Genomic DNA, 23,222 nt, shown 5'->3' on the forward strand with positions numbered 1-23,222 from the left:
GACTTTAAAACGAATTCATGGTAACTGTCTTTTCTTATAATTAACAACGTTCCTTGTGGAATCAAAATGGCTACAAGGAGGAAATCGGCAAGTCGTGTTCAAACAGAAACATTAGATGACCAAAATCCTTCTAATTGGATTTCATCTCAACTTAAGGCTGCCCTCAGTAAAATAGGGATCAAGATTACCGGAAATTTATCTAACAGTAGTTTAAGAAGACTGTATTTGGACAATCAAACAACAAATAGTTCCGCTACGATTGACAATTCCGATAATTTAGCTGAACGGAATACAGTTTCTGATGGAAACTATTCTTTAAACGTAAGTGATGCTACTATACGTGATCCTATTGACATACATACTTCCGATCGCGATGTTCACCCAACTCCTATATCAACCGTTCAACAGGAGATTGCTACGCCGTCAACATCTTATGCCCACGCAATTCTTCAGCTTCCGCCCACTGCTGCATCTGCGCACGCAACCGTAAACAATAACAATCAAAATGTAAACATGCAAAACCTCTTGATGAATAGAATTCAACTATGCCAGCAATCTATGCAACAAATGAATAAACAAGGAGAGCAGATACAGCCAAGTTTCAATCTATCAACGGCTTTAGGACATGGTTCAACTTCCCTAGGCATTGCGCCGTCTTTTAATTCCACTATTCCCGTTTATTCTACTAATTCATCAACTCCAGGAAAATTCGGATTCCCAGCTTCATCGTTTTCAGCTGTTGACATGGTTTCCCCCGAACTACGGAACGATATCATTACAGGTAAAGATGTCAATCTAAATATATTATTAATTCCTAACTATGAACACTCTACTATGAAAAAGAATAAGGAATCTGATGTAAGACTCCAGAGAAATTTATCAATGGACGAATTTGTAACTGCCTTTGGGCGTTACAAACGTATTATGGGTACAGCTTTCCCTAACAGAAACAAGGAGTTAGACTTATACTTGTCACACATCATTGAAACAGCAAACATCTGGCCAGACTGTTTTTATGAATATCATAAAATGTTCTCAGCTAAATGTGCCGTCATGTTAATTCAGCACAACATAAAAATAGATTGGTCAAAAGGGGACTCAGATTTACGCAATATGGTATGTGCAGGTTCTAAGATCAACACATGTAGAAAGTGTCACTCAACAACCCACTCCACCGTTATGTGTAGTGTACAGCAACAAAATTTTCAGCCACAAAGAAATTCTAATTCATCTAGAAATACACCTGATTCTCTTGGCCGTGATGTCATTTTTGTAGATGGTTTACCCGTCTGCAACAATTTCAATGGATTTAAAGGTTGCACTAAACCTTATTGTAAATATGTTCATGCTTGTAAAACGTGTAAAAGTAAAACACATGGCAAAGCTACTTGTCAAAACTACAAAGAAGGTTATCAACACAACGATATAAACTCAGTTAAAGCAAGCAGTAAATCTCAACCTAAAAAATGACTACCTTCCGACTTTACAGCCTCTTCACCTATAAATTGTGACCAGTTAGAATTTGAGCTAAGAAACCACCCCGACAGAAACTTTGTTAGCTTACTGTGTAACAGTGTTAGATATGGTTTTGATATGTTAGTTTCTGACATTAATATTTCTACTTATGAATGTAAAAATGCTTTGTCAGCAAGGAAAGATCCAGATTCAGTTACTGCTCTAATTCAAGATGAATTGGTTAAAGGCTTCATTCAGTGACCTTTTTTACACCCCCCTTTTTCTGTTTATAGGGTTAGTCCAATCGGAATAGCAGTACATAAATATTCTTTTAAGAAAAGACTTATATTGGATCTTTCCTCGCCTCACAACAGCTGTGATCATGATAGTGTGAATGATTTGATAGACAAAGATTTATGTTCACTTAGTTACATTAAAGTTGACGATGCAATCAATACAATTCAAGATTATGGTGTTAATAGCATTTGTTGTAAGGTAGATGTCTGCGATGCATTTAAACAATTGGGTATTTTACCTTCCCAATGGCATTTATTTTGTTTTAAATGGCATAATTTTTATTATCATTATGTAAGACTTCCTTTCGGTTGTCGATCTAGTCCTAAGTTATTTGATATGTTGTCAAGAAGTATATGTTGAATAGCCAAACATAATTATAACATTAATGTAATTTTTCATCTTTTAGATGATTTTTTGACAGTTGATAGGCCTACTGATTGTGGAGAAAGAACAATGGCTTTACTTTCTTTAATTTTCAACAAATTAAGTATTCCTTTATCAAAGAAAAAGACTGTTGGTCCTTCTTGTGTATTAGAATATTTAGGCATTGTATTAGACACTGTAAATATGCAAGCTAGATTGCCTCAAGACAAAGTAAAAAGAATTACAGATTTTATAACTTTAATTTTAAGTAAAAAGTCCTGTACTAGGAAAGAACTTGAACAGTTGCTTGGACATTTAAATTTTGCAACTAGAGTTATTCTTCCAGGACGCTCTTTTGTTAGTTATTTGTATAAGTTAATGTCATCTTTCAAAGAGAGTTTTTATCATGTTCATTTAAACAAAGAGTGCAAAGCTGATTTATATATGTGGTTATCTTTTTTGAAAAATTGGAATGGTATCAATTTCTTTTATGAAAAGACTTTAACTAGAGCAGCAGATATGATGCTTTATACAGACGCGTCCTCATTAATAGGATTTGGTGGATATTACCAGCATAAATGGTTTTGTGACCGTTGGCCCGACAATTTACCATGCAAATCTGACTTTGCCGCTTCTATGGCCTTCTTGGAACTTTATCCTATAGTTGTTGCAGCTGTTCTATGGGGTAAGGAGTGGTGTGGAAAAAGGATTCTCTTTTATTGTGACAATTTAGCAACAGTCCACATTATTGCTAAAGGTTGATCGAAAGAAACAAACATTATGAAATTAATGCATAAACTTACAATGTGTGCTGCAACTTATAACTTTGCTGTTTATAGTGAACATTTACCGGGAAAATCTAATGTAATTGCTGATGCATTGTCTCGTTTACAGATGAACAAGTTCAGACTTTTAGCGCCTCTAGCAGAAGCAACAGCCACTCCTTGCCCACAGCTTTCAGACATTCTCTGGACAGCTCAGTAGAGACATTATGGAAGTATTCTGTAGCAGACAGTACAAGATCGCTTTACACTACAGGTTTTGACTTATATAAGAAGTTCTCCTTACTACAGGGATCATTCTGGACTTCAAATGAAATGCCGCCGGTTTCAGAAACTTTGTTAATGAGATTTGTTGCCTTTTGCGATGAACATAAAAGCTTAAAATATAGTACTATTAAACTGTATTTATGTGGTATAAGATATTATTACTTGCAATATGCAGGATTTAGTCCTTTAGAACAATATGGCAAGCCATTATTATGTTTACAATCAATTTTGAATGGTTTAAAAAAGAAGCAGAAAGGTTGTGTAAAAAGGCCTAGATTGCCGATTACTATGTCTTTGTTGTATAAAATGGTTATGCTATTGAGAAACAATTTTTTCAGTCTTTTTAACAATGTTATGTTAGAAGCAGCTTGTGTTGTAGCTTTTTTTGCTTTTTTGCGTTGTGGGGAGTTCACTATACTTAGCAACTTTGATTCGGAAACACATTTGTGTGTTGGTGATTTAGCAATTTTTGAAGATCACATTTTAATACATTTGAAAAAATCAAAAACAGATCCTTTCAGACAAGGTGTCACTATACCCTTATACAAAAGTGGACACACTATTTGTCCTTGCTTTGCTATTAAAAATTATTTGTCTCTTCGCAAGAAAATGTCAAGTATTACATCTGATGCCCTGTTTGTCTCTGATGATGGCAATCCTTTAAGTAGACAATTTTTTATTAAACATGTCAAAATTATTTTAGAAAATTTAGGCCTTGAAAGCAAAAATTATAATGGGCATTCTTTCAGAATTGGAGCAGCAACAACAGCACAGGAAGTAAGATTAGAAGACCACTTAATTAAAACTTTAGGCAGGTGGTCATCAGATTGTTATACTAGGTATATTCATACCAGCCCTAAAGTAATTCAACAAGCTCAAAATCAGTTAGTTTCATCAATTTCCTTGTCTTAAACTTTTGTACTGGCAATAAAAGGAGAATTAAACTTGGGGCTACAGGTGCTTCGCATCTGTATTTGGACTTTTCGATAAAATTGTATACTTTTATCATCAAATTTTATCTTATCCCCCAAGTTTTCTGTATATATTAATTTTCATTTATATGTTAAAAGGGGGATAACTCTTAATGTTTATTATGTGAATGCAGCTGTTAGTCCCCAGTTTTTCTAATGTAATTTCTATTTTCATATTATATATTAGTTTTAATAAATAGTTTTATAAGCACTGGATCTTTATTTAGTCTGAGGATAATTATATTCCACATTGAAAAACAACACATAGAGTTACTTATCACAATATTGGATATCAAAAGAGATGCAAGGTATACATCAGTGAGATAGTTTTGTCTTGGAAACTTAAGACTTAAGGTCAAATACAGTCTTCAACAATAATGTTATTTCCATCTCTGTCTACTTTAAGGATGAATATAAATTAACAATTATTTGGATAATTGATGTTTATATAAAGGATTAACTTAGTTTTAGTCAAAGATAGGTTTTCCCCATTTGTACCTCTTTATCATGTTAGCCTCATTTTCAAATTATTTTGGGATATACGTCATCTATATTGCTGCTCTTGGATCAATAGCAGTGCCCCTTTTGTCATCAGATATTTTCATTATATTTTGATTGGATTTTCATATTTTAAATTTCCGCCACCATCCCCACCTCTCTCCTTTTGTTGCCAGTGCCTCTGGGGACTATTTAGTAGTCATTACTATTGTTGTATATACATGAACGTATACCTGTAATTTTATGACCTTAATTTTTGTATCATTTTTTGTTTTTTGTTTTGTTTATACTGATGTATGATTTTCTTTTATTCTCTTCTCATGCTGACGTATGAGTTTATTTTATACTACTCAAGCTGACGTTTGGGTTTCTTTTATATTTACTCATGCTTACGTATGAGCTCTTATTTACTTTTCATGCTGACGTATGATTTTCTTTTTTTTTCACTACTCATGCTGACGTATGAGTTTCTTTTATACTACTCAAGCTTACGTTTGGGTTTCTTTTATATTTTCTCATGCTTACGTATGAGCTCTTATTTACTTTTCATGCTGACGTATGATTTTCTTTTTACTTTCTCATGCTGACGTATGAGGTCTTAATTTGTACCCATGCTGACGTATGGGTTGCATTTATACTACTCATGCTGACGTATGAGTTTCTTTTACATCTTCTCATACTTACGTATGAGTTTTTTAAATCTCTCTACTCATGCTGACGTATGAGTTTCTTTAATTCTTATCATGCATGATGTTAGATCTTTTCTATACTCATGCTGACGTATGAGCTTTAACTCTGTACTCATGCTGACGTATGAGCTTTTACTCTCTACTCATGCTGACGTATGGGTTGTTATTTTATTTTTCATTTTTCATGTACTTATGAGCTCAAATTTGTATTGTTAATGAAGAGCTCTTATATTTGATACTCATACTGTTTTTTTAGTTTGTTTATTTTATTTACCTACTGAGGTATTAAGGTGTTAATTTTAATCATGCTGGACTTTTCGATAAAATTGTATACTTTTATCATCAAATTTTATCTTATCCCCCAAGTTTTCTGTATATATTAATTTTCATTTATATGTTAAAAGGGGGATAACTCTTAATGTTTATTATGTGAATGCAGCTGTTAGTCCCCAGTTTTTCCAATGTAATTTCTATTTTCATATTATATATTAGTTTTAATAAATAGTTTTATAAGCACTGGATCTTTATTTAGTCTGAGGATAATTATATTCCACATTGAAAAACAACACATAGAGTTACTTATCACAATATTGGATATCAAAAGAGATGCAAGGTATACATCAGTGAGATAGTTTTGTCTTGGAAACTTAAGACTTAAGGCAGATTTTACAGTATTGTGTTCTGTCTCCTACTTTCATGTTGCTAACGTGACGGAGACATAAATTAGTAACGTTAGCGACATTGGGACATGTCACATGAGCAACAACATCTTTAAAAGTTAAAATGTATGCACACAGTGATGTTTAATATATGCCTGGAGTAATACAATTGTACAGTCTGGTTTAGAATTTCTAAATATACAGAATGTCATTTGCAGGTGTACTTTATATCAAATGAATACACAAGAAACCAATTCGTAATAGTAACATTAGGAACATCTACTATTATGACATTACGTTTTGTTGCGAACGTCTTATTGATGGACGGAATATATTTAAGGTCCTCTTGTAACGATATTACATACAACTTACCTTCTTTGCTTCCCCATCATGTGAAGGAACTGACTCTGAATCTATTTCTGCAAAGGGCGATATCGTAACTCCTATACAGGAGAGTTACAGATCTAAATATATGTTGCTCACGTGACACTGATTTGGACGGAAACCTCGAGCAGTAACGTTCGCAAAAAATAAAACAGCCAATGATATTGATTCCTCAAGTCCTTTGACCCCCTTACGTCATCCAAATTTAATATGATTGCTATTTTCAATTATTTATAAAACCCGGGATAAAAATAACTTCAATGGGCTGTCTGAGAACCAACAAGAAAATTGCGATCGTGACATACCACAATGGACGGAAAAGACGTGACGTTAGCAACAATATTATTTAATTACCTTTTTTAGCCTTTACCAATAAAAATCTGCCTTAAAGTTATGATTGAAACACAAAAGAAGACTTTTTATTAAAATATAAGTCCATGTTATTAGGCTCCACTTATAAATAATACTTCAAAATTCCACTCCAAATAAGCTGGATGTCAGTAAAGTAGGTCATGATGTCTATTCCATGTCCAATATTTTGAAATTAAAAACCCTCTAATTCTAACAAAAAACACAAACACAGAGTAATTTTTATTTTTATTTACTCAGAAAGACACATTTTATTCAATAACATAATGCATTACTCCATTACACAGTCTGTTTCACAGTTTCAGCAATTGCTTTTTTGATGGATACAAAAAAACAACAATTCCTTCTTATTGTAAAATCTGCCTTAAGGTCAAATACAGTCTTCAACAATAATGTTATTTCCATCTCTGTCTACTTTAAGGATGAATATAAAATAATGTATCTGTTTTTGCCATCCAATAGTCAAACCATTGTTAAAAAGAGGAACTAAAAATTCATGCATGTTATGTGGTTATTTTTAGAACAAATTATGAAGAATAGTGTTATATGGATCCCTAAAAACTTATACCCCCTCTCACACCTTCCCTTCTTTTGGAGGCAGGTGATACTCAAACATGTGGATGTTGGTCAGTTCTTTTGTTCTTCCATCCACAAATGCTCTTGTTACCATTGACATTTACTCTATTATATGCTCTGTACAGACTCTGATTAGAATGTTTTTTAGCTTCCTGCACCATTAAGACTGCTTGAGATCACATATTCACTGCACTTTGTAAAGCTTTTAGTTTTTTGCTGTGTTTTACCAATAAACAAATTACCTGATAAAAAATTATGACATTTTTTTTTTCAGGCCTGTAGCAGATTATTAATAACAACAGATCTAGACTTAAGACAGGCAAAATTCATTCAGTTTTCTTTTATGTTTGGATGTAATTCTATGCCCACTAACCGTAACCAAGGTGTATTGGTAGATTATTCCATAGATGGAGGAATCAAATGGATGCCTATCATGGAACTTTACTATGCCTTATATAGATCTCCCAAGTAGGTTTATTAACAAAGGCTGTGTTTGAAAATTCATAAACTGTAAAAAAAAAATCAGTTATTTAGAGAGAAAAGTATTCTAAACATTTTTGTTATAAGTTCTTTACTTGATACATTAAGGTATACTTGAGGGAAAACTATGGCATATGAAGTGTTTTGTGGATGAAGTCAATAATATTGAGTGAACAGGAAAAAAGTTGAATTAAAATGCATTAATCAAGATGATGATTATAAAATGGAGGATAAACATGAACAAAAATGAATTAGATTATATATAGACATGTTCAAAACATAAGTAAGACCCATTGCTGGCCTTTGGCTGTTTTCTGTTTTTTGACACATTCCCTATTTCTATCTCTATTTTATGTAAAGTCTTTTGTGTTTTTTTAAATCTACAAAAGGGATTTTTTAAACTGTATCAAGGGTGTCACTCACCATAAAACATTAAAAGGAACCAACAGAATAAAAGTATGGTGTGTATAGGAAACCCCGGTTAATTTTTTATTTTAAATCAATTTCAAATCAGAGGCTCAACATCTGGCCAGTGGGTCCAAATACTTCACCTGCATTTACTTTTTGTAGACAGTTTGTATATATATGTAATATCTTTGTTTTCCCTTTTAGGTTTGTAACAGTAAATCTGCCTCAAAATGCAAGGAAAAATGGTGTACGTATCAGATGGCTTCAGAATGAAAGTAGCAATAAGCAAGGAGCTGATTGGTTATTGGATAACATTAGAATAGGTGGTAGTTTGACCAATCCAAATACACTTGTCAGCCATTTTGATTCTATAAATGATGAAGAATGGTTGAGATCAGACAATTTACAATCTGATAGTTACTGTGGAGCCTCTGATGTTGCCATGGGAGCTCCGTTAGAAAATGAGGATTCTGTTTTGATATCTCGTGATGTAGATGTGTTGGATGATCACATGTTACAGTATGAAATAAATGTGGGTTGTGGTCAGTCTTGGAATCGATCAGTTTTACCAGTACATCTACAGTACTCCACTGATGATGGTCTATCCTGGCACTATCTAACTCCACAATGCCTGCCCAGTGACCCACAGTGTAATGGAGGACCACAGATGGCCAGTTTATATCACAACGAACCAATGGGAATGTGGAGAAGGTTCACATACAAGTTGAATGGTCTTCCTGTATCAAGGTACTAATGATCTGTTCCATTTATTTGTTAAGGCAATATTTTATCAAGTGAAGTTAAAAATTATTTTATTTTTTTATAAAAGATTGGTTGATTAACCATTAAAAAGAAATATTGCATGTATTCACTATTGAGAATCCTGGACCTCTGGTAAATGTGTGAAATCTATGAGAGAAAATCACAACCTGTATTATGAATGTGAGTTTGTTTTGTAAGCCTGATTACAAAACTCTATAGACTATAATAGCTTGTGACAACCATGATTCATCATCATTATGGCCCTTATCAAGTTTAAAATTTTCTGGAGATGCTTTCTTTCCCTTATTTCATGATCAAGATAAAATCACCCAAAATATCCTCTTTGCTTATTGTTGATGTATGGGGATGTATAAGACAGGAACAGGAAAAACAACTAAAAAAACCTAAACCTTGTGAACAGGAATCGGGAAATTTGAATTCCGCTATAACGAATCGCTGTACAGAAAGTTGATGTCATAAAAGACTCAAATGACTTAAAGATAGAGCAGTAGAATGAAAAACCATGTATTTAAGAATTGAATGCTTCCTTTTGTAACTTCATTGGAGTGTAAAAGCGTTGACTGAAGTACATTTTGTCTTCATTCTAAAAATATGCGCACAGTCACACTTTTTCAACCCTATGGAGTTACAAAAAGAAGCATTCAATTAAGAATTGAATGCTCTTTTTTGTAAATTTATTGGGGTGTAAAAGCGTTGACCAAAGTACATTTTGTATGAAGCGCAGAAGCTCTTCATACTACAAATGTGCGCACGGTCAATGCTTTTGCAACCCTATAAAGTTACAAAAAAAAGCATTCAATACTTATAATTACATTTTTACCTATAGGATCATAAAAACAAGCCTTTTATCAAGTTTTTATTTCATTTACCTGTGCACTTTATTGTGTGACCTTGTGTCATCATGAATGAAAAGTTGCATTGTGTAATGCAATTGATTAAGAAATATCACGAGATTGCTAGTTAGCCAATCAGAATAACGTATTATAATGAAACATACATCTAATGTAATTATTACTTATAATTACATTTTTTAGCTAGAATCATGGAAACAAGATTTTTATCAACTTTTTATTTACCTGTGCACTTTATTGTGGGATCTCTTGTCATCATGAATGATAAATTTTATTATGTAATGAAGTTGATTAAGGTATAACGGGAGATGTCCAGTTAGCCAATCAGAATAACGTATTATAATGAAACATACATCTAATGTAATTATTCACAGCTGATGGTTGTTGCACAATATTAATTATCTGTAAAAACTTCATATCAATGTAACATTATCCTTGTAGAGGTACAAGATTTCGCTGGACACAGAAAGCAGATAGAGGATCAGACAGTAGCCATTCATGGGGTCTCAGAAATGTTTTCATTGGTCCTGCCTGTCCAGGACATTGTAATGGGCGTGGTTTCTGTATAATTGACAGATGTGACTGTGATCAAGGCTACACAGGCAGTGACTGTAGTATACTTACTGACAACAATCCTGTAAATCTTTTGCTAAATCAATTATATAGAAAAGTAGAATCATCAACACATTATATATATAATTATGTACGGAGACATGTTAAAGCTTTATGGCACTTAACTAAGGAGACTTGGGTTTTGTCCACCAATAAAGTTAAATTCATAGGAAGGCATTTCAAAATCATCAAATAAAGAAACAATCTAAAACAGGACCATGAACTGGACGGAGTTAATTGGTATGCAAACCTTAGGTTTTCTAAATAAATACTTTGTTATTTTAAACAGGGAAATCAGAAAATAAATGATATAAACAGCACCAGAAATAAATGCTCTAGAGATGCATACATATGTTGATTTGAGTATGATGATGGTTGTTTTTACAGTAATTTCTGTTTTTACATTATCAATCCTCTATTTCTCTGAAGACCATTGGCTGTCTTGTGGTTTTTATATAGGATATACATGTATCATTTGTCCTTTTTCAGGCTGAATTAAAAGACAACTTTGAAAATCCCAATATCAATAAATCAAAATGGTCACTAGTTGAAGGAGGAAATATTCAGAAAGGTTGTCATAGTATGGTGGAGGACACTTCAATGGTGATGGGTGGTCCTGGAAACAGACAACTAGTAACTGTTGACCTTGACCTTCAAAGTGCAAAGTAAGAAAAAATATATACTTTGTGTAGTTTTAGTGGCTAATATTGCGGATCTGGGGAAAAATTATATGTTAAAAGGTTACTTTTCACCAAGGATTCTGACAGACTTTGAAACGGTTGCCATTCTTAAGATAAGGCATAAATGGCTGGTTATTTGAACACTCTAGTTGATTCTGTTTTCAGCTTAAATGGCCCCAGACTAATGTGAGCTTTTGGCATCATTTAACATCTGTTGTTTGTCCATTAGCTTTAATTTTGATCTTGCGATCCATGAAACATTATAAAACTTGACTGAGTGTTCCTGACATAGTCTTTTCTTGGTGATGTATTATTTTGGTTCCCAATCTTTGACAAACATGACTTTCCCGAATTTCTTAATCCTGATTGGCAGAACTTAAGAAATTAGAAAAACCTTCTCAATAACAGCTGAATCAATCGAAACCTAGCTTGACAATTATGTTCTTGTGAAAGTCCTTAAGATTATTGAACTTAGGTACCAATTAGAAATTAAAAATTGCCGTGTTTGTCAAAATTAACTTTTAAACCCTTTGACATAGGGGTATCCAAGGGGGGGGGGGGCAGGGCCCCCCTTTCATGGGAAAAATTTGATTGATCATATAGGGAATCATTGCGGCATGACTGGAGCGGGTCCCCCCTTAGGTCATTCAGCAGCCCCCCTTAGGAAAAGTTCTGGATCTGCCACTGCCCTATGGGAATTGCATTCTGTTTTATTTTTAAGAACAGAGTTAAAAATTTTAATAAAATATGGAGAAATTAGATACTTTAATAGCAAATGTTTTTTTTTTATATTTTGGTCCTGTAATGAAAGGGAATAATTAGTATTGCTGCAGTATACATGCAAATTCCACATGCAGTTCTTGCATACTGGTCATTTATAAACGAGTCCTAATGGGTGTTGATGATTTTTATTTCAAGAAATATATTGTAAATATGGTTTGCATTTTACAGATTTATTAAGTATATAGCAGTAATTGGAGGTCAAAGTTTACAGGAAGGATGTTTTGTACCTAACTCACCAGAGCACAGTGTGGTCCTACAGTATTCTACAAATGGAGGTAAATTAAAATGTTTTGACAATCTTTTACAAGGTTATTTCTTGTGACTTAAACATTGTCAATAACACCTCTCTCCGAAATATTATCTAAAGCCCCAAAATATTGTGAGCCTAGTTCAGTATTTTTATGATTTTACTCTTTTTTCACACTTGTCTGCATGTGTAATTTCTGCAAATTTCAATTCTTTATATATCCTTTATTTAATCCTGTATTTTTCTACAACGATAGGTATTGATTGGAAAACCCTACATGTGCTTAGTTATGGTAGTTACTTACAACCCAAGAAAGATTACATCATTTTACCAGTAGATGCCAGAACTCCCAATACTCTGGTTAGGTGGTGGCAAGGCTTAGCTCAGGATGGTTCACAGAAAGGACCACAGTGGCAAATAGACAATGTTTTTATAGGTAACTCTAATTAAGATTTTTTTTTAATCTACCAGCTTTTTTTAAAAAGAGGAACATTACTTTTTTATTAAAAATTTGTTTATGGAATCTCAGCTTTTAATAAATAACATGCAATGACTAATTCAACAGGTGGCTCAGAAATAAATCCAAGTTCAATGATGACAGATTTTGATAATATCCAAGGAGACCAATCTTGGGAGTTTAGTCCTTATGGTCAAATCCAAGAGGATATTTGCACTCATCATGATAAGTCCATGTTCTGGGACAGTGGAAATGGTGTCAAAAGTTTTACCACTGGTGAAATGATTGTACAGTATGGATATATGCTACAGTTTGAGGTATGTTATTTTCTTGCTTACACTGTAATTCAAAGAATCTAGACTAAGGCTTGACACCATCTTATTGTTGACAATGGTTCAAGTTTGTGATTTGGTTACACATGCATAAAAAGTACTGTGGTTACATATTTTTTTCTTCTAATAATGCATAGAGAGACATTTTTAAGAGCTATGATAACCAACAAGAAGAGATCCAAATGACTTGAGGAGTTAATTATTGTACGGGTATTAAGGTGGTACCTAACACTATAGGGAGATAACTCTGTAATATCAGCTAAACATTTTAATAACGTTGCATTGTAAAGGCAATGTAAAGCTTCTCAATGATCAAAATTGTTGGTTGTCAAATTGCTATATAATCAGTGTATTTTTTCTGATAAAACGCTTGGTTCAAATTTTTTGAATTTTTTTATATTTTTGTAAAAGGGTCAAAGTAAATACTTTGTCAAAATTTTATGAAAATTAAACGAGCCAAATTAATTTTAGTGAAAGTGTTGGGTACCACCTTAAAGGGAAAATTCACTTATTTACTTATGGTTTAAATATGTTCATTATGACATAATATATATATTCACAAAGTTTTATCGCTATATGCGTAGTAATAAAGGAGAAATTCAATAATTAATGAAAAAATATCAACTACTTCCTGTAGGTCGTGACGTTTTCTCCTGATTTTTGCATGCCAGGATTTAAAATACATTCATTAAAAGTCTTGGTTTTTAATCATATTTTAACGTAATCATAAGCGCGACGATGACTTGTGCTTTATCTAATAACCATCCGATAATAAGAAGATAAGACGCACAGACGTTCAATTATACACATTCATGAGATAAACTTTCTATGTTAAACGTATATATTCTAATTATTTTTGTAGAAAACACTAAAAGTTATAAATTTATTTTTAATAAATGCATTTTCGGACTGATAAGGTGAACAAATTAAAGTACAATAATCTGTTAAGACAATATATTGGTGTACTCTTATTGACCTTTTACTATCTCTGCTATGACTAGATTTATACGATGTGTGTATTCACGGTTCTGTGTCAATACTCATAGATGGCTTGTTGAAAGGTAAATTGTTATATGCACTTTGGTATTTAACCACGCATCTAGGGCACACCTTGCCAGGTGTGACTGTCTATTCGGATCAATGGATTATAAAACAAGGGAGCATTCAATACCTACATTTAAAATACATATTCAAGTTGGTGACAAATAAAAATTGATCGACGAGGAATTATCTAATTATATTTGGTGCTATTATTTATTTAAATTCAAATAAGTTAATTTACTAAGAAATACACAATTTTCAGTTAAAGACTGGAAACTTAATTCATATGTCAGAATGAAGTTATATACACCTCTTGTCTTTGATTTATGTCTCATAAAAAAGGGGAACTTAGGAATTAGAAATAGCTTTACCAAAGCATTTTTATTTGTCTTTATCAGGCGAAAAAATGTACGAGAACACTTCATTTAGGTTTTTGAAAGCCATGTATTAACTAATATCTGAAACTCTCTGAAGATAACTCTACCGAAGCGAAATATAATATGTACGAATAAAGAAAAAAATACTTTTTACTTAAGAGGTTTAAAAAATTGACAGGAAATTTAAGGATCTTCTTGGAATGGAATCGAAAAATTAGGAATAGATATTCTTTTCAAGTGTGAAAAACGTCAACCAAATTTATTCACAATTGGGAACGTCCTTATTTAAATAATCTTCGTCTCCCAACATATAATACTTAAACTATTTGGCCAACGATGTTTAAAATTAAAAGACAACGAATTTAATGTTATCTTTCCCTATTTTTGAATGTAATTATAAGTCTGTTCAACTTGCAAGAATACCCCTAAAGCGGACAAATATCCGACAAGCAGTTTATTCTTTAAATTGCTGTCATTGAATATCAAGAAAGAAAATAAATCCCGAAATTGATTTGAAACTTTAAAATACTTGAGTAGTTCTCCTAGAAAATATTCACATCCCTTGTGGATTATAGTGTACGTCCAGTTGCATATATATTACATGAAAGACAGAACAATTGTGATGATGACGAATTTCGTCCTTTATTCGAGAACAATCTAATTGATATATAAATCTGTGATTTTACTATGTTCATAACTTCGATGAACCAAAGCAAGTTATATATCGACCTGTATTTAAATCAAATTGTTTCTTTTTTTTCTTCTTCTTCTTTTGGTACAAATAGTCTATCGAATTTGTTGATTATATACTGTTGGCATACTAGTACTATACGTGGACTAGTCTATTTACAAAACTTTGACCCCAATTAACACACAAAATGTATGTTTCTTTCTTATGTTCAATGTATACATGTATAATTTGAATTGCGCTATAGTTCCGTAACTTTCTATCCCGGCGTATAAACGAATCGTCGACAAGTGCGCACATTTTTTTAAATCAATATGTCTGGTATGTTCCAAACTGTCCTAAACTATTGACAACGGGTATATATTGCATTTTCCCAAATTAACCCTTGAAATATGTAAATAGATTTGTATTTCTTCAAATCTTTTTTGGAAAGTTTGCTATAGCTTGCTATTGCTACTTTCCATAGCCATCGGCCTGAAACTTATGGTGACAGATTTCGCCAATTATGAATTCTGATCCGAGATAATTTAGTACTAGTACTAGTGTTTGAATTCTGATTCTTGGAAGGTTCTTTTAAAATTTTGAGTAAATACTCATTTGACTGAAAAGATTACAGCTTTAATAAAAAAAAGAATTGAATGTTCACCGACGATTCAGATGAATATAAGTTCATTGTGAAATTGAGTATCTCAAACACTACTTCGCGGATCTGCCATACGCTGAAGAGAAAATCACAAGAAATCTACGCCAGATTGCGTCAGTTTCATTCATGAAAATTTCATGAATGAACCTTTTCCGCTCTACTTTTACCTGTTTACTATGTACGTACGTAAACGTGGTAAAAGCCCGAGAGTATCGAAAAAATCGGGAATGACTCAGTCTGATTAAAATGCGAGAACAAGTTGACATTTTGACTGCCAAGCCGTCGGATAATTGACAAGTTTGTTGTAACAAAACACAGGTGATAGAATATAAAATACTCGATAATTATATGTCTAATATCTCATTAATGGACGAGAACAGGAAAATACGGTACCGGCTTTCATAAAAAAAAATAATTTTAAAATGCATTGTTGTCAAACATCGATCGAAAGGTTTTGATGCCAAAAATCATTTGAAAACTTTAATTCCGTTATTTAAATACATTTCAATGTGGATATAAGGCCTTCACTCGTTCAGCATGCTCAAGTGGATCCATCATGAGAGAGAGCGGGAGTGGATCGTAACCCTTGGCTAGTGAAGATGAAGTGGATCAAACTGACAGCAGAAAAACATTGACCCAACGTCAATTCTTCTTCAGTCTTCTTCCAATAATTTACATCATACCACCTCTGACCACCTCTGGTGTATTATCGCAAATTCGTATCATATATAGCATCCATATTAAAAGCAACCAAGTGAGCATATACTTCTTAGAATAACATAGCTCAGGGTACGAAGACAAGTGCTGTAGACTATATAATTAAAGTTCATGAAATTTTAATGATGTGTACCCTTTGGCTTAAATAACTGCATTTTCACCTCAAAATCTATATAGATTACAGACAAACATGTGCATAGCCATGCCCTATTTAAATAGAAATTCAATTGCTTTGTCATCCAAACACAGTGCCAATGATTACCATAATATATCAAACGAATGGCTAACAACAAAAATTCTATGAATCTAGCGTATATATAAACTTTTTATTCATGTGGTCATACTGCTGTTGTTATGCTCCCACCATATTGAGTTTTATCCTTGTTCTTCTGTAAGTAATGTACATTCTTCCCTTACTTATAAGTATCTCCATATATCCCAAAATTCGTTTCTGTTCTCTTACTTAAGTTTGCCTGAACCAAATTGTATGAAACTAATACGCAATGCTTATAACCACAATTCACAAGTCAAGTTTGAATTTTAGTTGCGTAACTTTTACCATTCTAGCGTTTAATGCTACTATACAAAAAGAAAAGTTGCTGGAAATTAAAGTTTCTGTTCTCTAAGTATAGTTTGTCTTCACCAAATGTTATGAAACTTATACACAATTCTCATTACCACAAACACTGATCAAGTTTGAATTTTGGTGGATTTATTTTTACTGCTCTAGGGTTGTGCCTTGTTACAAATGGAACCAGATGCTCCACAGGGCACAGCTTTATATGACCGTAGAAGTCGAACCCTGAACTGTTGGGACAAGTATAGACAGAACATTCAAGCTTGATACAGCTCTGAATTTGGATTGAGATCAAATTGTTGCCTTAACATATAGGTTTCTGACACAAAACAAATGTCAAAATCTTACAATTCTATTGCGCAATACTGTATAATTAGAATGAATACACAATGTTTATTAACCCATAATTCAGATCAAGTAAAAATGTTGGTAGTGTCACATTTACAGTTCTTGAGTTTGATAAAGTTAATGCTAGCGAGGGCATCATTTGAGTCCCATGGACATGTTCCCTATTTTTGATAAAAGCCTTTAATATTAATTCACTTTCTTTACAGTTGTATTGATTTAAGTTACTGTAATTGTCTTATTTATAAGTAGGGATGCAGTATTTTTTGCAAAGAACCAATGCTCTCCAAAAGAGTTCAAAGAATGAAAATGTATTAATAACTATAGGCAACAATAAAGGTCGTCAAAAATGAGAAATGTTTGTACCATATACATGTAGAAAGCTTTAAAAGGCCCCGATATGAAACATGTGGAACAATTCAAACAAACAAAAAATTACATGTGAATTTACTAAAAACAAATATGAAGTTGACATGGTACTTATAAAGAAATTAACAGAGCTTTCTGCATGTATATTTCATTATTTTAGATCTACAGCTTAAGGTTGCAATCATGAGCAAATATCAAAACTTTTTATGATAAACATAAAAAAGGGATTTTTGATAATTACTGACGAGACAATGGTTTAGTTTTAAACATCAAAGCTGTGATGAAATATACACATTTGAAATAATACATGTCTATAACCTTTTTGGAATAATACACAGCTACAGTTGCAAACTTTCCAGAGGTGCTATCCAGCACTTTGATTTTTTACATTATTTATTATTTTTATAAATAATATTCTTTACACCAGAAATGTTATTTAAAAACAAGCGTATTAGTTAAGTAATGACTAGTATATTATATCACTTTCGGACACGCAAGACAGAGATGTATATTTTACATGCACCTGATAGTTCAAAATGGAAAGTAATAAGTTATCGGTCAGGTACACTGATCAATACCTACAGAGGTGAAACGATGCATGAACTTGCAAGCCCGCCGGACAGGAAATCGATTGAATACATGGACTTGTCACCTTACACCCCTCACAATACATTTGGGAGTAATACCTTTAGCCATGCTGGTGATCAGATGAGGGAAGATCCGAATTTATTTGAATACAGTTTATTACTTTAAAGAATTATGAACGAATAAGATTTTCGAAAACAATTTCCACGGAACACTTATTTATGATTTGAACTTTGACTTTTTAACTAATTCCAATATTAACTGTTTAAAAATAACAGACTACTAGATATGGTTATTAAAAAAAGATAAGAACATTTTCCGTATCAAGTTAGTTATTCAGATAAAACAACCGTACGATTGAAGATATCGACACGTAATTACGACTACATCGGTTACTGTAGTTTTGTTCCTTTGTGGTTTATAGACATATCGTGACTTTTTATCGTAGAAGATGAAAAAAAATGCGGAACGCAGCGAATTGATACTCAAAATTTAAAATCGATGAGGATCTCTTATTTAGCGGAATAAAACTTTAATATCTATAAATTTGAGCATTTTTATTCAGAATGGACATAATATCAATTTTTGATTTTTTGCGAAGTTTCCCTTTAAAGTAGTATTTTAGCTATTAGTTCTTTTAGTTTTAATCTATTTTTTCGGAAAGTATAGATCACAAGGAGGCAGGTCTACCATATAAACAACTAGCAAGATGTGATCTAGAAATTCCTTAAATGCCATGATCATATGTGGGCAATTCACTCCTTGGCTCCTGTATGTTTTTATTTTGAATGGCAATTAATGTCCATAGAACTTTTCTTTTGAAATTGCCATAATGATATGGTATGTATGTTTCAGATTGTTGTTGGGTGTGACAGACATGTAAATGCTTGTAACCCTTACCCACCAATCAGACTAGAGTATAATAAAAACCCTCACTCAGACCAATGGAGCTTATTACAACCATTATGTCTCCCTGACCATAATACATTGATGGAATGTCAGCCTAGTTATTACCATGCTCCTAGTGTGTATACACCTGAGGGTTATCCTTCCTGGACACTGGTTACCATGGAGCTGAAGGATAAAGTTTTCTCAGGGTGAGTTATCCTTATTTGATATGTACCTTATGCTACAAACTTGTCCAAAATTGATCATAGAGATATTATCTGTAAAAGTAAGCTGTTTATAGTTTGAATGTTCTCACCAAAAGGTTTCCAGTTATAATAATTGAAACGTTTTTAGCTGTTATAAATGACATCGTAGGTTTTTTGGTTAATTTGAAAATATATTTTACTGAAATAAAGAAAACAAATACAAAAAAGTTTTTGAACTGCTTTAACATTTATGATTGAAAATTTCAAATGAGTGTCTTTTCAGTTGCTTCATTATGTCATGTAAAGAGATAACTTGTTTAATTATTGGTTAATGAAATGTCTGTATATAACAGAAATACCAGATTTAGATGGAAGCAAGATGCCTCAGAAGTGGACGGAACAATGTGGGCTTTGAATCATATATTTGTTGGAGAAAAATGTCCTGATATGTGCAACGGCAGGGGCATATGTAAAGATGGAGTCTGTCACTGTAGGAGCGGACATGGTATTCCCATTCTGTACATTTTCTTAATGCATCTAAAATATTTAAGTGAATATGATTCTGGCTTGGAAGTACATTAGACAAAATAGATAAAATATTTACTGAATTTATTCACCCAATAGGGACTGTTTATTAAAAAAAATCAATTCTGTGTTAGCTATTTTTATCAACAAGCAAAATTTCTATATAATATTGCTGATAAATCCTGAGTTTCAGGTATTTAACTGTATCAGTACATCTTTTATAGGCAATGATCAGACCTGACAACTTTCCTGCTTTATGGGGGATATCCCCATTGAGAGGTTTTACACTGACCCTTAAAAAACTTTATCATTTAGACTGAATACTTTTAAAAAATGCTTCCACTAAATTTCCACAACTTACACACCATGTTGGCAAACTTTATATAGTCATAAAACCTGTCTATTATTATAATTAAAAAAAATTGCAAACAAGAGCTAAATTTTAAAGAAAACTGAAATTAAAATGAATCGAAAGATAATGACATCACATTAATTGTAGAAAACTATGTTTTATCATAGGTGGTTCTTGTCAACCTATCAAATTTGGAATGTTGAGGAAAATGCATGAGACCTTTGAAGGAAGGATATACCCACATTACTGGGAGTCTATAACAGGAGGAGGCATTGGTTTTGGATGTGGTGCACTATTACCTTATGCTCATGGCAAGACATTATACTTTAATGGTTGTGGTTTAAGAGAGGCAAGGACAGCAGAAATGGATCTGTCTAGAGCTTTGTAAGTCTCCTATTTTCATAGTTTAAACATTTTACAAGATTAGTTTAGGGACCATTTTCTTACTACATTATTATGATGATGTGATTATGTGATGATGTTATTTCAATTTGTATGTTTGAAAAAAATAGAATTATGAAATAATTTATAGGGGCAGGAACTTATACTTTCTATCTTTAAACTGTTTTATAAATAAATATACATACATTTTTTAAGATACTTCAGTTTGTTTTGCCATATACCACTCAAAACACCAACTACTTCTTTCAACCTGGATCAAGGGGTTATTTATTTCATTTTTATTTTCAGGAAAATAATGTTTGTACTACAGATTGGTTGTAAGCAACAAACTGTATCTTGTAATGTAAATGTAAGAGCTGAATCCTATCGAGGGATTTTATTACAATATTCTACGAATAAGGTTAGTATTTGGGTCAGAACTTTTAGATTACTTATTTATGTAGTTTATTCAGAACCAGAACTTAGGCAAATGATAGTGATTGGAAGTAATTCTTGACTCAAGTTATAAAGGCCCATTCCTAGGTGAAAAATATTAATAATCAGAAACACCTTATTTAACAGTATTAAAGGGCTCCTCTTTTTTTGTAAAATTTCTGGAGATGGGAGTTAACTACAGATCACTACAAAATGTCTGATTTTTTTTTGTAACAAATTTTGTTGTTAGCAGAGTCCACATTTATCAAAAAATTTCTGATTTTTCCAAAGAATCAAACTCAATTGTTCTGACATGTGTAATATATGAACTTTTTGTGAATGTTGGGAATATAATTAATTTGTAATAGATAAACAAATTCCAAAAGAAATGTTGAAATGATCAAGGTTTTATCTATTGCGATTTATTGGAAATACAACACACAACATACCACCAGAAGATGAATTAATTTTGTAAATGGTACATATTTTTTTACAACTAAAATCAGATGAAATACCAACGTTGACTATGAAGTGGGTCTCATTGGGGTCTAAGCGTGACGCGGGATTGCCGATTTTTTGTAAGCGTGACACGTGAAAGTCAAATTATTGTGGCGTGAAAACGGGAAATGAGGTTTTGCGGGACCCGAGAAATGAAAAAAAAATGAGAATTGCTTACGTACATAGTGTAAGCGGGATACGGGAATCTGAAAAAACAGTAAGCGGGATCCGGGATCGGAACCCCCCAATGAGACCCCCTATGAACCTTCCTGAAGATTCAGATGTAAACACCAAACTTACCTTGCTTGCCATTTTACCAAAGTTTTCCCTGAACTTATCTAGGGTGCAGAATGGAAGCTGTTAGCAAGACATGACCCAAGTCATTATCTCAACCCAAAGAGAGCAATGTATGACCTTCCGTCAGATGCTAAAGTTGTAGGGGTCCAGATTAGGTGGTGGCAACCAGTACATGATGGTGTAGGCCATGATCAATGGGCTATTGACTCAGTTGAAATTATACCGTAAGTGTCAATCAGTTGTGTTAATATGACCATATAGATGGGTGATTGAAGAGACATTGTTATATATTAAGTATAATATCCAATTTAAGTAAAAAGATAGAAGAGTTTATGAACAAAGCACCATTTTAAGATTACTTATTTGAAAAGGCTCCTATCATACATGTGTAATTTTTTAAGAAGTCATATAAACAAATGTTGTTTGCTAACAAATAAAAAAGAAGCAACCACATAAATACCGTCAGAAAATATTTATATTTACCAAATTTTATCTGTTCTAATTGGATCATTGGATAAAAAATATCTTTCATGCCCAAATAAGTTACTGAAAAATTGCAAGAAATGTTACATTTTTCTATTGCAGGGATCATAACTCCTACTCTTCCATGTTACAGAGAAGAAAAAGAAGAAAAGCATAAAGGATTATCTGCAGATCATAATTGGTGCAATATGTTATTTGTGGTGTGGTGTAAATATATATGGATTAAATTTATCCTATTTATTTTTATCAGACATTGTAAATGTTTAATATGTGTACTTTTACCTGAAACTTTATATCTGAGCAATTGCTTTTAGCGATAAACATTTGTTTTAACACAAGACAATCAATGCAAAAATGAAAGGAAATAAAGGTTACTTTTTACTTTGTTTTAAATGTTGTTTGCATGATAAATACAAGAGGAGTATGTTGTTTGCATGATAAATACAAAAGGTGTTTGATTGTTAATCTAAGAAGGTACTAATTCTGTTATTTTCTTTTCTCACAAGCAGTGTAAAAAGTATAAAAAAAATCTTCTCTTTTTGAGATTTTTTTTTCATTGAGATTTGTATTCTCACCGAGTCAGTGTTGAGGTTTTTTAAGTCAAGTATTAATGGAATTGCTGCATAGACAAAGGGTATATACTTGCCAGATGTTCAAGCTAAAATTTGAAAATGGAGGGGCAGGTATAGAAATAAATGATGAATGTGTCAATGGGACACTGATGATGCCCCACTGGCATATCATATAAAGTTTTAAAGGGACATAACTGAAGAATGGTAAAAAGTGACGCTTCCCAAAAAAATGATCTGAGTTCTGTGGTAATAAGTATTTTGTAAGTTCATAACACTTGGTTGAGGTAAAGTTAAATTGGA

At 32.6% G+C, this 23,222-nt stretch overlaps 2 protein-coding genes across 2 annotated transcripts in view; both read left to right on the forward strand.

Annotated features, from left to right (window-relative positions):
* The window catches only part of LOC134683210 (reelin-like), an 82,487-nt gene extending 59,756 nt beyond the window's left edge, over positions 1-22,731 (forward strand). The window contains exons 47-59 of the mRNA XM_063542372.1: positions 7,585-7,778; positions 8,403-8,945; positions 10,274-10,469; positions 10,934-11,109; positions 12,076-12,182; positions 12,411-12,590; positions 12,720-12,928; positions 19,141-19,382; positions 19,733-19,884; positions 20,424-20,640; positions 20,947-21,058; positions 21,913-22,091; positions 22,453-22,731. Of these exons, the coding sequence (XP_063398442.1) occupies positions 7,585-7,778; positions 8,403-8,945; positions 10,274-10,469; positions 10,934-11,109; positions 12,076-12,182; positions 12,411-12,590; positions 12,720-12,928; positions 19,141-19,382; positions 19,733-19,884; positions 20,424-20,640; positions 20,947-21,058; positions 21,913-22,091; positions 22,453-22,507 (2,562 nt within the window). The 3' untranslated portion in view covers positions 22,508-22,731. The remainder of the gene's footprint in view (positions 1-7,584; positions 7,779-8,402; positions 8,946-10,273; positions 10,470-10,933; positions 11,110-12,075; positions 12,183-12,410; positions 12,591-12,719; positions 12,929-19,140; positions 19,383-19,732; positions 19,885-20,423; positions 20,641-20,946; positions 21,059-21,912; positions 22,092-22,452) is intronic.
* On the forward strand, positions 543-7,459 carry LOC134683221 (uncharacterized). Its single transcript, XM_063542385.1, has 2 exons — positions 543-781; positions 3,010-7,459. The coding sequence occupies exons 1-2, from the start codon at positions 559-561 to the stop codon at positions 4,074-4,076; spliced, it is 1,290 nt and encodes a 429-aa protein (XP_063398455.1). The 5' UTR covers positions 543-558; the 3' UTR covers positions 4,077-7,459.
* Positions 22,732-23,222: the final 491 nt, after the last annotated feature.

This window comes from Mytilus trossulus, chromosome 1 (genome assembly GCF_036588685.1).
Source record: "Mytilus trossulus isolate FHL-02 chromosome 1, PNRI_Mtr1.1.1.hap1, whole genome shotgun sequence".
Classification (NCBI taxonomy): Eukaryota; Metazoa; Mollusca; class Bivalvia; order Mytilida; family Mytilidae; genus Mytilus; species Mytilus trossulus.

What these genes read in the sequence shown, in the direction of transcription:
- LOC134683221 (XM_063542385.1), top strand. Translation starts at nt 559, where the DNA reads ATGCAACAAATGAATAAACAAGGAGAGCAGATACAGCCAAGTTTCAAT. An exon ending in ACGGAACGATATCATTACAG is followed by an intron (nt 782 to 3,009) that starts GTAAAGATGTCA and finishes TCTCGTTTACAG; the next exon opens with ATGAACAAGTTCAGACTTTT.